At 41.7% G+C, this 16,008-nt stretch overlaps 1 protein-coding gene across 1 annotated transcript; it reads right to left on the reverse strand.

Moving 5' to 3' along the window:
- Window positions 1–8,539: 8,539 nt before the first annotated feature.
- Window positions 8,540–9,016, reverse strand: GAPT (GRB2 binding adaptor protein, transmembrane). Its single transcript, XM_052659342.1, has one exon. It carries the CDS (start codon window positions 9,014–9,016, stop codon window positions 8,540–8,542), a length of 477 nt encoding a protein of 158 aa, XP_052515302.1.
- Window positions 9,017–16,008: the final 6,992 nt, after the last annotated feature.

A 16,008-nucleotide genomic window follows, 5' to 3' on the forward strand; every position in this document is an offset into this window, starting at 1 on the left:
GATCCAACTTCCATAATTTTCACTCTTAACTATTCACTAAAGCCAATCTGTCCTTAAAAAAGGAAAAGCACTCCAGGACCACAGAGCTGTTGTTTCCATGGCAACAGCATAGGTCAATAGCTGCAGTCACACCTTCATCAGCCTTGATTGCATCTGGCAATTTACCATCTTCTGTGCTTCCTTTTGTTTGAGCCTCTCTCATTTGCTTAATTCCCATTTCTGTTGGGAGAATCTCAAAATGCAAAGCTACAGGAGCTGAATTTAAATTAAAAGCTATGGGAGCCTTAATAAAACACTGGAGAGCACTGCTTATTTTATAAAAACACATGCTTGTTAGAATCAAGTCCTATATCCTGAACCTCAGAATCTCGCTTCCCTTATTCTGTTGCAGCTGGGAGATTATATATTTGTAATAGCCTATGGTTTTTGGAAAAAATCAGTGTCATTTCTGCCTTCTAAGACCCTATTCTGATATCATGACCTAAGACCCTATTCTGATATCCGTTTTGTTAGGATCAAGTTCAAATTCCTCAGCTTGTCTTACAAAGCTTGGCATCAGCTGACCTTTGCTTATAGGTATCACCTTGCTCCTGCCCTTCTCCTCTAACAGACTACACTTCAGGGGTATTTATGTTCTTTTACTTCTTGAACACCTCCTGTACTCTGGGGCCTTACACATGCTATCTCCTGTTTTCGGACCATCATTCCCTCAGCTTCCTTGCCTGGTTATCTCGTAATTGTCCTCCAGGTCTCGGTTTAGGAATCACTTTCCACAGGAAACCTTTCTTAACCCCAAGCCTGGTGAGTCTTGCATTATACCATGTGCTTCCCTATCATACCATATATCAATACATTCTAATAGCCTGCAGAAATATCAGAACTCCTTAAAACTGTGTGAGCTCGTCAAATGCAGAGGCAGGGTCTGTCTCTGTTACCCCCATCCACCAACCCCACTGCTGAATTTTCAGTCCTCTTTCAGTGTTTGCTACACCACAGTTCAGTTCAGTCTCTCAGTCATGTCCAACTCTTTGTGACCCCATGAATTGCAGCATGCCAGGCCTCCCTGTCCATCACCAACTCCAGAGTTCACTCAAACTCACGTCCATCGAGTCGGTGATGCCATTCAGCCGTCTCATCCTCTGTCGTCCCCCTCTCCTCCTGCCCCAATTCCTCCCAGCATCAGAGTCTTTTCCAATAAGTCAACTCTTCGCATGAGGTGGCCAAAGTACTGGAGTTTCAGGCACTTCACAAATACTTGTTACATGACTGAAACCACTTTATCTTACAAGGTCATTAAAGTCTTTTGTTATAAGTGTCATGACTTTGGTGTTCTGCAACTTCCTGTCTATCTAACTGTAAGAATCTACCAGAAGGTGCTCCTATTCAAGATATATTTGCAGTTTTCCTATCCTTCACAGGGATATCAGTAGATAGCCATTCATTCAAAGTGGACAAATCCTAAAATCCCTGGTCTGTGGTATGTGGTTTTTTGTTTTGTTTTTTTTTCATGATTTAGTCCCTTGATCACTGCTTTTTAGGTCCAGCTCAATGCAGTTAATCCTAAAAACACTTAAAAATAATAATAAAAAATGCTAAAGTAAATGAAGTAAGCAGCTCTTTCCCAAGGTGGCACTAGTGGTGAAGAACCTGACTGCCAATGCAGGAGACTTAAAAGGGACGTGGGTTTGATCCCTGGGTTGGGAAGATGCCCTGGAGGAGGGCATGGCAATCCGCTCCAGTATTCTTTCCTGAAGAATTCCATGGACAGAGGAACCTGGTGGGCTACAGTCCATGGGATCCCAAAGAATTGGACACGACTGAAGCAACTTAGCACTGAGCCATACACCTATAGCCATCAGACAATTCTACTAGCCTGATGCCTCGCAAGCCCTGGACCCTGTTTTGCTACTATAACACAGTGTTACATTTCAGAGCTCGTCACTCAGCAGCCAGGGGAAGAGCAGGAAAGACACTGTTTTCTAAATGTGCAACCACCTGAGTTTAGTGATGGGGGATCACAGGGACAAACTTTGTTTGAGCCAGGCACTGATGTTCAAGAGGCAGCTGCTCAATACACGGTATACTGACACCATGATATTTTGAGGCTGATGTTTTTGACACTGGGACATTCTGAACTGCCAACTTTTGAAATTATTAGCAAGCAACCTGTGCAATGGATACCATCCCTGTATCTCTGAGCCTTCTCTCATCCCATCATTAATTCCATTTCTATTTCTGACACCCAAAGCTTGACTCCTCACCATCAGCTTGGCCCATATTAAATTTCAGGTATCTGAAGGATACTGCACAGAAATAAGCATTAGATGGTGAGCTATGTGAATCAAGTGCTTCCAAAGGACACTGGGGCAGGAGAGTTCAGGCATAAATGTCTAGGTCACCTGGGGAAGGAGTGTGAGAAGGAATGGGGAGGCAAGGAAAGCCTCATGGAGAACCACTGTCCTGCAAGGGCATAAAACAGGAAAGGAGCTTGCAAAAGAACTAGGAAAGGGAGACAGGGAGCATGCTGCAAGGGATAACACAATGGAAGCCCTAAAAGGGGCTGACTGACTTACCACTCCTCGAATCATAAAATTCCAGCTGGTGACTGTGGCTGAGGATAGCAGTCAAAAATGTGGAAAGACGGTCAGGTGGTGGTCCCTTCTTTTCCCTTTCCTCCGTAGAGCTCAAAAGCCCAGTCTCCCCCCTGGCTCAAGGGCCCGTCTTATCCACCCCTTCTACCTGGGTGGCACCACCTGGCCCAGATAGCTGCCATCACAGGGACCAAGCTCACCTGTACTGAAATGGCAAAGCAGTCTCATGGCACTGAATTTATATTAAAATCTGGCTTAGTATATCCTAATGATTTGGTTAGCAAGCATAATTGAGTACATCCTATAAGCAAGTACTGATGCCCAAGCAGAGAGTAAGACAGAAAATGTTTCTGCCCTCAAGAAGCTTGCATTCTAGGTAAAGGGAACAGATTCTAAGCATACACATAAACACTTGTCAGACAGTGATAAGTGCTAAAAGGCAACTAAGATAAAGGGTCTGAGATCCATGGTAGGGGGGCCATTTCAGATTGCGGGGGTGGGGTCAGCTCTGAGTAGGCATCTTTCGATCAGAGTTAAATGAAGTGGGGAGTTCACAGTGTGAATAGCTTAAGGAAGAGCTGAGAAAGTCCTTCTAAGTTTGGAGGACTGGCAAGAAGGCTGGTGATCACATAAGCACACTTCCACACCAAGGGTGTGTGCAAGTACCAGTATGTCTGTTGTTGTTCACTCAGTCACGTCTGACTCTTTTTCAACCCCAAGGACTGTAGCCCGCCAGGCTCCTCTGTCCATGAGATTTCCCCGACAAGAATACTGGCGTGGGTTACCCTTTTCTTCTCCAGGTGACCTTCCTGACCCAGGGATCAAACCTGGGTCCCCTGTGTTGGCAGGCAGATTCTTTACCATCGAGCCACCAGGGAAGCTCACCAGGGTGTTTCCTAGCTGCCGGGGGCCAGCGTGAGGAACTCCGCCCATGGCAAAGGTCATGAGGAAGGAGGCTTGGCATACGCAAAGGCGTGATCAAGCCTCAGGAAACCCCCTGTTCCCGAGCATCTAACCCCAAAACCAGAGTCTGTTTTATGCTCTCACCTACACCTCTGACTTTACGGGGGGCTCTCCCCCATAACCGTTTCTCTCGGAGAAGGAGTAAACGTGCAGCTCCAAGGCAATAAAAATTCCTGGGCTTGAAAAGAGTGTTTCAGCTTACGGACTCCTCTGAAGGTTATCTAGCCTGCCTGTATAGGTTAGTCCGGCCACATGTGACTGTTTACAGCCTCCCAATCTGAGAGGCACGAGATGTTTTAGACTTACCAAAGGCAAAATCTTTTGGGGAGTTGGAAATTATTAGTATAGTGTGTTGGTTAGGAATTATATTGGTGAAGGGTTCTTCATTTGTTGTGTCAATAATTGCTGCTAATTCCCTGCTCTGGGTGGGACAAAGATGTCTCAGGTCAAACCTCTCTGCTGACAGACTAGCTTGTGTGACAGGATTATCCATACTCCTGCCACATGATTGTTTACTACCTCTCAACCATAAACAGCACAGAATTTTGGAGTATTTTGAGAGTCTTAATTAGCATAGGGCTTTTTCTTCTTGTTGAGTCAATGATTGCCACCAGGCCTCCATATCCTTAGGCACCTGGGAATATATTAATCAATGTATTTGGAATATAGCAAAGGAAATATAGTAGTTTTTGATGTTAGCAATACTAAACTTTTTGAGTTAATGGATTTTCTCTTTCGTAATAGATCACTGTACTTTGTTATAAATCACTGTGTCCTTGCTATGTAAAAATGTAACTTTATCATATCTTAAGACTAAATAGATCTTAAGGGGAGCATTGGTGAGAGGATTTTCAGTTGTTGGGCTGATGTTTGCTGCTAAATCTCCATGTTCCCTACCCTTATAATGAATATAACTAACATATAGGAGAAATAAGTATTAACCTTTAAGCATATAGGAGAAATAAGTATTAACCTTTAAGACTAATCATGTTAACCTTGGGTTAAATAAATTCCTTTCTTGATTGTAACTCACTACACCCTCACCCTATAGGAATGTAACTTTATTTGGAGGGTGGTGCCTGGTTTAAGAAAAAACACCCTTGGAAGAAATAAGTTTTTTGGTTATCAGAAAGAAAGGATCATAAAATGTCAGCAGGTCTCACTCATGGCCAGAAGATGATGTAATATTTCTAAGACTTTTTTTTTATACATTTATGTGAAGCACCTGATTTTGATAAAGGTCAGGACTGCTGACCCCCGCGTGATTCTGTATTCATCCCTATATGTAACAAAAGGTATATAAGCAAACCCCAAAATAAAGAAATCGGATCAGTTTCCGGAAAGACTGATTCCCCCATGTCGCTTCTTTCTTGCTCCCGTTTTTCTGGCTGAATTCCCATCTGGAGCATGGATGCTATTCCACGTAATCCAAGTTATTCAGCCTCTTTTTCTCCACTAATCTTCCTACTGCACTATCCATTTCCAATCTCTCTATATCTGTGATTAAATAGGTATTTTTCCAAAGACGCCGACTCCGTCCCCACCTTCGAATCACCCTGGATCCACCGGGGCTGGACCCCGGCACCTAGCTGCCAATTGTTACCCACCTTCAACAAGGTTAGAAAGGCAGTAAAGGCAGACGACTTCTTCCTCTTCTTCATATCTGCTTACCTTACTAGGAATTCTTGTGTGGGGTGTGGAGGTGGGGGCTTTGAGGAGGACGACAGAGGAAGTCAAGGAAACCATCATTCAACTTCTCTTTCTACCATACTCTCCATTCTCTGTCCCCTCTTCTATCTCCTATTCTTGCTTCTCTCTCTCCTCCTCTCATTCCCTCCTGCTTCACTTCTCCTCCTCCTCTTCCTTCGTCCCCACCCGCTCTTTCACATTTCTTTCTCCTATCTGCATTCTTTCTTGCAATATTTCTCTGCCTTCTTAAAATCTAAAAAGTGAAAATTGTCCTTGAAAGACAGAAAACAAAGTTAGTCTAAGTCATATTGACAGCAGCAGTTTGCACCTGAGTTATATTATTAGCAAAAGTAACCACAAGTACCACAAGAGGGAGAGAGGAAGGGTGTTGGGGGTGTGGGTAGAATGCACAGTAGCATCAAACATAATGACTGCCGCTTTATTGCGAAATGCGACAAGTTCACACCCTGGGACCGGTAGGCCATCTCTGTCGGACCTCACAGCTAACGTCTGCCAACCATGAGCACTTGGCTCCTTGACCTTGCGCTCAGCCTGCAACTTGCAACATTTCACTTTGGTCTGACTTACACTTCATCAGAACGGTAATATAGCAGTGATATACTTCAACCCACTATTGATCGCCACAGAAAACAGGCCCTTGCTTAGCTCATTGAAAAACCTTGCTTTATTATCTTCTGTTTACTGTTCAGATCAAACTCTTCGAGCAGCTTCTCCGGTGCCCTTCTGTGGCTGGCCACTTTGATGGTGAGACACGTCCCCTTACCTAATACCATCTAGCTGTTTTGGATCAACTCCCTTGCTCATTCCAGCCTGATACCCAGGATCCTACCAGGACAGAGATACTCTCTGGTGGTGTTTCTGTCAGGTTATTTTCAGCTACTATGACAGAGTACTAGGTAGGCATGGACATAGATTATTCTAGCAAGAACTTCCTGTTTGAGACTTCAAAATGACCATCTGCTCCAGGACCAACAGAAATCCTCAAGATCAACACAAATCCTGTTCTCCTCTGGAAAGTGCCTAGGAGCCATTTCAAACCTTGCCATGATTTTTTGCCATGAAAACCTTTACAGATTTTCATCAGGGAGTAGTTAGTGAATGATAATCTTCCACTTCCATTTTGAGCCTTCCCAATTATTTCTCAACCCCGCAGCTCTTTAAAAAACGTAATTTTATGTCACTCATCTGCTTAAAACTGTTTGTTAGATTCCATTTGCCACCATATTAGAGCCTGAGCCACTTAGCAAGACCAACGAGAATTTGCATTGTCTGCTGTTTCCTCCTTTGCTGACCTAACAGGTATCACTTCAGTCCTCCCTAAGCTCCAGGCACCATGGCTATCCTTAAGTTCCCAGAGCGCCATAGCTTCCGTCATGCCTCAGAGTCTTTCCACGTGCTGGTCCCATCCCTGTCACACCACATCTACACGGAGAGCCCCTTTCACCCTCAGGTCTCAGCTTAAGTGTCCCTTTAGACAGGCCTCCTTTGGTAATCTGATTAAAATTCGAATCCTTTTCCCTACCAAATGCCATTGTTCTCAAACACAGAATGCTTTTTTCCTTCAGAACACCTACTGTATCATTTTTAGCTGTATCACTCAGGGTCCATTTTGGGAAACAGAAACCATACCAGTTTGTTTTAAAATGGAGAACTGAATATACAGCATTAATTAAAAAACAACCGCAAAAGTACTGATAGACCGAAAACACAGAAAGATGCCATTGAGGTACCAGAGAGATAGTGAGTGCAGGAAATAGCCACCATACCTAAGACTGGGGATCATCAGAAACTTGGAGGGGGACTGGGACCTGGAGCTGTAGGTGCCGTTTGTTTCCTGCTGGTCCCTCGGGAGCTTGGAGGAGGGCTGCAGGAGCTGGTTCTCAGATACTAAGGGAAGGGTGCTGCTTGGCTGCTGCTGGCGTCTTTGACAAGGTGTAAAGAAGTTGCTTTTACTAAAGAGTGCTGGAAGAAACTGGAAACTGCGAACCACCAGTGATGCTGGAGTAACTTAAAAGAAAATAGTACCTCTCAGGACAACAGGGAGAACAAGAAGGGGCAGGCCCCCTTTGCTTCCTGTTTATTACCTACCAGCCTTCCCCTGTTGAGAGATCCTAATGTGGATACACCTGGCAAAGGAAAAAGGTAGTTTGCAGAGTTCAGCCTGAGCAATTTAGAGCAGCATATCCAACGGTGGGTTTAAGAAGTATCATAGCTTAATAAAGAGCATAGTAGTTGTTGATTGTCTTTTCTTTCATACTAGGCAGCGTGTGCTCAGGACCCATGTCTTTCTTTTCACTGTTTTACCCCATCCATGTGTACAGCACACTAAGAAGTAAATAGAAGGTACTCAATAAATATTCCTTGGATGGATGGATTTATTAGATTGTTTTCAAAAGTACTTACAGAAGAGTACAGTTCAATTCTTGTCAACTGAACAATACTGAGTGCCTCATATGGCAGTCTATAGACATTGGGGTTAAAATATGAATATGAGGCAATTCCTTACTATTTAGTATGGGATTTAGGACATTTTCATATGACACTGAATAATAAAATGCCATTGCAAACACTCATATGTTTAAATGCCCAAAGAACTGAACAGGCAGCAAAATCTAGAGGACACCAGGAAAGAAAAATGGTATACGTGGGTTTGGAATGATTCAAAGACTCAGAAGGAAGAAGTTATGGTCCAAGGCAGGCTTAAGAGGGGGCAGACAAGGAAAGCTGAGGAGGAGAGATAGGTTTGGCAGGTTTTGATGAACACAGAGAAGTGAGAGATTAGCATAAATCACTGGAAAAGTGAGTTTGAACTGTGTAAAATTCTGGAGTTAGAATTCTGAGTAGTATGTCTTTTGCAAAGAGGAGACAGTAAGAGGTTTTATGCAGAGGAGTGATGTGGCCACTGGGAATGTTTTCTGAAGACGAATCTGGCAGCGTCTCAAGGATTCTGCAGTTATGCGGCATCACTGAGTATGTAGGAACTCAAGCCAGAAAGACTAGTGAGCAGACGGTGACAATCCTGAGCCAGAAAAGTGGTCCAGATAGAAAGGATAGCAAGTAATGCTCAGAAAGAAGAATCAATGAAACACAAATCAGAATTAATCCAAGAAGGATGGCGAGGATATCTAGAATTAATCCACAGTGATATACATAGGATTCAGAAGGGTGGCAATAAAGGAGATCATCAAGTTTCAACAGAAGAATTTGATGGTATCAGTTCAATAAAGCCTCAGAGAATATTTACCCTCCAATAACTAAATACACATTTTGCAAAATTAATATGAATCTGGAAGAACATATATGTCTTCCTCTTGAGGGGCTTCAGAAGTACTAGGCTTCTTGAAGTTATAATAGTCACACGGTGTCTCGTTTCCGTAGATATGCTCCTCGGGATTGGTCTGCCAAGTATTTTCATACAGTTTCTTGTCCGTTTCTCTTTCAGCTTCGGGAGGACGCACTTTCACATTTTCATAGTTGTCATGGATGTTAGCGTCCTTCCCAGCAGAATGGCGGTCTTGAGTTGGAACTGAGATTTTATGCCTTGGGCTGATAAACTGGGGACTCAAGAAGAATGTTTTAGTACAGTCTTTTCTCCTGCTTCTCCTCCTCTGCAAAAACTTTGGTAAGGTAAATTGCATGGTATTCTGGTGTTTCCACTGCCAAACACACCCGATTCCACATATCACCAACAGTAAAAGAAGGGAAATTCCTATAGACACGGCCACTGAAGTATTTCCACAGATTCTCAGCATCTCTGCACAAACAATGTCGTTTGTTACTATGGTGAAGCCCTTAATGAATTCACAGGTACAAGCTGCTGTAATTTCTCATAAAGTGTTGTTTGAAAGTAATTTCCGAAGCTTGTTTTGGCATTTCAGATATGAAAGGACATTATATGGCAAGATCTTGGTGTCAGAGGAGAGACTGAGTAACCTTGATTTTGGAAGCTGGCTCTTGTTTTATCTGATGATTACACAATTGTTATTGTATAATTGTACTGTGTCAGAAGGGATTTTATCCAACTCCGCTTCCTTTGCTATCAATGAATCACAAAATGAAGCACAAATGAGTGGAAAATAATAACAGAGTAGAAAACTCAAGAAAGGGAAGGTTGAACGATCTGCCATCCAGGTGCCTGCTATAAATTAAAAACATTTTAATTGCATATTTATACAAGCATAATAAAAAAAACCTGCTAATTTCTATCAGTACATTAAGCATCGGCATTTAGTAAACTCTTCCTTCAAGATAGAATATAGTACTGGACTAGTTGCAGCACTGGGTTTTTGCTTTAATAGAGAAGGCAGTACTAGCTGTTGTATTCAGTGAGTTTTTATTTTAACATAGAATACAGTCCGCACTGGTGTGAGGGGGTGGGAGAGTTAAAATGACATGTCTGCTGAAGTCTGAGTGGTTTTATCACTTAGATTTCAACATTGTTTTTGACAATAAGGCTAATCGTCTTCAAGAGAAAGATAATGCTTCGAACACAACAGGAGGCAAGGGAGAAGAGTACAGATGGACAATCATTTCTATCCCCTATCACCTCCTCTGTGAAGCCTCACCTGCCCCTCTTTCTAGCGGTCGGAGACCATGTCTATTTCTTAATCACACCTTTCTTGGTATTCCCATATTAAAGAGTCAGTTCTCTATTATAGGGGCTTCCCTTGTGGCTCAGCTGGTAAAGAATCCGCCTGCAATGTGGAAGACCTGGGTTCAATCCCTGGGTTGGGAAGATCCCCTGGAGAAGGGAAAGGTTACCCACTCCAGTATTCTGGCCTGGAGAATTCCATGGACTACATAGTCCATGGGGTCGCAAAGAGTCAGATGTGACTAAGCGACTTTCACTTTCTCTGTTATAGCATGACAACTTAAATTACACAAAATTGTGTCTTTCTGTCTGGTTATATGGTGGAGAGAGATCAGGTCTTTTCCTCTGTATATCCCTAGAGAATATGTTTAGCACCTAGCACAGAAAAGACACTCAGTCAATATTTATTGAATAAATGATTAAATAAACATAGGACTCAAAATCTAAGCATCTGTTTAAGCTGATAGTTTAAAATGCAAGACATGTCTTGTAAAGGGTACAATGTGTACTTAAGAAAAGAGTCCTTTGATGTAAAAACAAAATACCTAAAACCAAAATATTTAAAACAGAATTTGAGTCTTCCTATCACTAGTCTAATCACAACTTCCAGCAAAAAACTTTCATTTAATTAAGGTAATTTTATAGTTTTACCTGTTGATGCTTTAAAATGGCAGAGGGGAGAGAAACTGGAAGTATTCAACTACTCTGAATGTTCTACTATGATTTATTTTATCAACAAAATATTACTGCTGTATGTTTTTAGACTAGACACAGATACACTTACATCCAACATTGTTTTCATCATTGTTGTTTTCTTCCAGTTTTATTGAGATATATAATTGATACACCACACTGTATCAGTTTAAGTTATACAAATGGTGATACGATATTTGCATGTACCGTGAACTATTTACCACACTAAATTTTGTTAACATCCATCAGCTCAGTGAAATATTTTTTTTCCTTATGATGAGAACCTTAATGATCTACTCTTTTAGCAACTTTCAAATAGATACTACAGCACTGATAACTATAGTTATTCAATTTCACAGTGCTTATGAGATGATGATGATCATCTGCTGAATGTCCATTAGTGTATTTAGTTACTTGGGGTCAGCTTTTAAACACTGTTACATGGATTATCTCATTTAACCCTACCATGCACAGCTGTCATGGGAAGTAGATACTACTGCTATCCTTATTTTATACATGAGAAACAAGAGGATTAAAAAGTTAAGTAACTTCTTTATGACCAAGAAGTGATTAAATCTGGATTCAAGTAAAATTTTCCCCTGAATATTATTCCTACCCAGACTTCTATAAATGTCTGTCAAGCACATCATCCATCACTAAATTTTTATAGATGATCAGCTCTGAGGTTCTTGGGGTTCGGAATCATATCTTATTTATCTTTATATTACCAGCAGCAGTACTAGACACAGAATAGCTGGTTTGTTAAATACTTGCTAGTGAATACAGCAACCTGCATTAGGATAAAAACAGTAGTGATAGACAAGAGAAAAAGAAACCCTGAAATTGTGCCCTGCTCTCAGTGAGTACTCACATACAACAGTGAACATTTCTAAACTTGTTCAAGGTTAGAATACATCAAATGTGCAAATTTTCAATCTGGCATTTCACGTAAAATACTAAATTAAATATGAGATACAGCTGATTTATAACATTTCTTTGATAAAAGTGTAGGGACAAACACCCCAGACTGCAACATTCTTTAATCTCTTTCGAACTTTTGCAGGTTCCTTCTTTCTGAGGCCAGACACAGTGCTATGTGTTCAAGGTTTGGCAAGGGACTTCAACCATTAGGATCCCACTTCCTTTCTGCAACAGCTGAGAACTGACCACATGTAAGATATTTTATGGTATAGGTAGTAACTCATTTAAGTAAATGTTTGCCAGCATATTGGAACTAAATTTCAAATATTGATTGAAACTAATCAGCTTTTAAAAAAGTGCTATGATTGCAACAGAAGCAGGAAGGCTTACCTAATGCCCTCTGAGGATAAGGTAATATATCGCTCTCTGGATTTCCAAGAGGAGAATTTACTTTTAACCATCTATGTCATTCTGTGTCGAGTAGACATTTGAGTGCATTTCCCAAATTAAACCTGTTTATCAAAGAAGTGTTTACTGAGATAAAGACAAAGAGATATCTTACAGGAAAATAAATGCATCTGTTCCCTTTCTTCAAAATAATAGGAAAAAAGCCCTGTAAGACAAAAACAAAGATCTACTAGAATGGGAAGGTGAAGGTGAAGTGAAGTCGCTCAGTCATGTCCGACTCTTTGCGACCCCGTGGACTATAGCCTACCAAGCTTCTCCGTCCATGGGATTCTCCAGGCAAGAATACTGGAGTGGACTAGAATGGGAGCCATGTTAAATAAGAGTCCTTCAAAGGTAAGTTTCACCTTGCCCAGTCTGAAAGAAGACTTTCAGTTTTGGAAGACAATTCCAACAGGTATACCCAACCATTATTCATTTGTCTTAAAATCACAAATTGTTGACAAAGTTCTGAAATTTTAGTCAGATACTGCCCTTCTGTTTGAAAACAAGGCAACAATAAAGCATACCCTTGTGCTTGTGAGCCTCTCCCCTAGTAAGGAAACATTGACCTCTCAGGCTGTAAACTGGTTTTTCAACATATGGCCACCTAATGCTACACACACTGTGTTTGATAAGATAAAAAGCCAGGACTATTGAAAATGAACTATTATTTTATAGTTTTCATTACCCACATACCTTAAAGCAGGTTCTTACCTTGAGATTTGTATGCCAAGCTTTCTTTGGTCCTTTTGGTTATGCTTCAAACCCGCTTTGGTTTAGAACTTGTTCCTCTTCTCACGTAGGTCAGTAACTTCCTTCTTTACCCCTCCTTTCAGAGGATTTCATACTTGCAAAGTTTCCTGGCTCGAGAGGAAGTTCTTATCATATACATAAGAACTGAGATAAATTGTATGAGGTTTTGAGTAAGGAAGTCCAGCCCTTCATCTTTACCTAGTAGTAATTCTCCAACTGTATCAGAAACTTGTGCATGAAGCCTAGGTGGTTTTTCATTTGGACAACATTTGCAGTCTTCACTTAATTTATTATTCTTTTTTAAACAGCAGAAATGTATTCTCTCCCATTGTGGAGGCCAGGAGTCCAAATTCAAGGGGTGGGCAGGGTGGTTCTTCCGGACGCTCCAGGGGAGAATCCATCCAGGCCTCTGTCCTGCCTTTGGGTGCTCCCTGGTGTTCCTTGCTGTGTAGACACAGCACCACCATCTCTGCTCTGTTGTCTCATGGCTTCTCTGCTTGTATTTTCCTTCTGTGTACCTTTTATAAGGTCACTGTCCTTAGGTGCAGGACCACCCAGATAATCCAGGATGATCTTTTCTCCGACCTTTCATTTGCTTAAACCTGCAAAGATCCTACTCCTAAATACGGTCCTGTTCACAGCCTCCAGGAATTAGGATTTAGATGGCTTTTGGTGGGGCAGGCAGGGCACGGTGGGAATCACTACTCAACCCATTAAAATACCTAAAAAATTGTGCATTTTACCTTTTAATATTTATAACTTTTTGAAAGTTTTATACTGTATGTAATCTTAAGGCAGTCCTCACTTGAGAATCAGCATTCTGATTGTCTTTTTTTTTAACTTGCATTTTAAAATTTTTACAAAGAAATATTTTAAAATATGGTAACGCACAGGTCTTGTTGATTAATCTGCTTGTATACTATCACAGTCCTTGCTCCCAATACTATCTCCCAGTGCCCCAGGTTACATCAATACTTGTCAACCCAGTCTCACAATTTCAGTTCAGAATATGCTAATATTCTTTTAAACTGTTAAGACAGGATTTCCTAAAGTATATTCTGAAGTGTACTGCTTCTGGGATCTTCTAGAGGTGTTTCACCAGGTAAATTTGGGAAAGACTGCTCACCTGGAGACTCACAACCACCTCAGCATCCTGAAGACTGTGAACAGTCTCACAGTAAGTAAACAAAACCAACCAAATATGAGGGGAAAACTGCTTAACTTTCTTTAATTATAGTAGCCAACATTCTCTGAGCACTTACTATGTATTCTAAACCTTCATATGCTACTCAGTAAATCCTGGAAACAACTTGATGGGAGAGGACTCTATTTGTCCTCTCTTACAGACGAGGGAATGAAGGCATAGTGGTGAGCTAATCACTCCCTCTGTGCGGGCTGGCAGTCTACCTCCAGCACCTGTGTGCTAACGCCAGGATTCGAGCTGTCTCGCTAGGCCGAACCAAAGTTTTCATCACATAACACTTATTTAACAGCACCTCTCAGAGGACAACTCTTTGGAATATCAATATGGGAAATGCTGAATTAGACAGACATGATGATAAAAAGTAATGGAAATTTTGCCTTTTAAGCGGTTCAGTTCAGTTCAGTTCAGTCGCTCAGTTGTATCCGACTCTTTGCGACCCCATGAATCGCAGCACGCCAGGCCTCCCTGTCCATCACCAACTCGTGGAGTTCACTCAGACTCACAGCCATCGAGTCCGTGATGCCATCCAGCCATCTCATCCTCGGTCGTCCCCTTCTCCTCCTGCCCCCAATCCCTCCTAGCATCAGAGTCTTTTCCAATGAGTCAACTCTTCGCATGAGGTGGCCAAAGTACTGGAGCTTCAGATTCAACATCATTCCTTCCAAAGAAATCCCAGTGCTGATCTCCTTCAGAATGGACTGGTTGGATCTCCTTGCAGTCCAAGGGACTCTCAAGAGTCTTCTCCAACACCGCAGTTCAAAAGCATCAATTCCTCGACACTCAGCCTTCTTCACAGTCCAACTCTCACATCCATACATGACCACAGGAAAAACCATAGCCTTGACTAGACGCACCTTAGTCGGCAAAGTAATGTCTCTGCTTTTGAATATACTATCTAGGTTGGTCATAACTTTCCTTCCAAGGAGTAAGTGTCTTTTAATTTCATGGCTGCAATCACCATCTGCAGTGATTTTGGAGCCCCCAAAAATAAAGTCTGACACTGTTTCCACTGTTTCCCCACCTATTTCCCATGAAGTGATGGGACCAGATGCCATGATCTTTGTTTTCTGAATGTTGAGCTTTAAGCCAACTTTTTCACTCTCCTCTTTCACTTTCATCAAGAGGCTTTTTAGTTCCTCTTCACTTTCTGCCATAAGGGTGGTATCATCTGCATATCTGAGATTATTGATATTTCTCCCGGCAATCTTGATTCCATCTTGTGTTTCTTCCAGTCCAGCATTTCTCATGATGTACTCTGCATAGAAGTTAAATAAGCAGGGTGACAATATATAGCCTTGATGTACTCCTTTTCCTATTTGGAACCAGTCTGTTGTTCCATGTCCAGTTCTAACTGTTGCTTCCTGACCTGCATACAGATTTCTCAAGAGGCAGGTCAGGTGTTCTGGTATTCCCATCTCTCTCAGAATTTTCCAGTTTATTGTGGTCCACACAGTCAAAGGCTTTGGCATAGTCAATAAAGCAGAAATAGATGTTTTTCTGGAACTCTCTTGCTTTATCCATGATCCAGCGGATGTTGGCAATTTGATCTCCAGTTCCTCTGCCTTTTCTAAAACCAGCTTGAACATCAGGGAGTTCACGGTTCACATATTGCTGAAGCCTGGCTTGGAGAATTTTGAGCATTACTTTACTAGCATGAGAGATGGGTGCAATTGTGCAGTAGTTTGAGCATTCTTTGGCATTGCCTTTCTTTGGGATTGGAATGAAAACTGACCTTTTCCAGTCCTGTGGCCACTGCTGAGTTTTCCAAATTTGCTGGCATATTGAGTGCAGCACTTTTACAGCATCATCTTTCAGGATCTGAAACAGCTCAACTGGAATTTCATCACCTCCACTAGGCTTTGTTCGTAGTGATGCTTTCTAAGGCCCACTTGACTTCACATTCCAGGATGTCTGGCTCTAGATTAGTGATCACACCATCATGATTATCTGGGTCGTGAAGATCTTTTTTGTACAGTTCTTCCGTGTATTCTTGCCACCTCTTCTTAATATCTTCTGCTACTGGAACTTTTTCAAGCACAGAGGATAAACTTTGTGTAAAGTGGTTTAAAAGATTTAGTTACTGAAATACCAATAGGACATTTGAAGAACAAGATGGTCAATATTGACTGGACATT

Source organism: Budorcas taxicolor, chromosome 20 (assembly GCF_023091745.1).
Source record: "Budorcas taxicolor isolate Tak-1 chromosome 20, Takin1.1, whole genome shotgun sequence".
Taxonomy (NCBI): Eukaryota; Metazoa; Chordata; class Mammalia; order Artiodactyla; family Bovidae; genus Budorcas; species Budorcas taxicolor.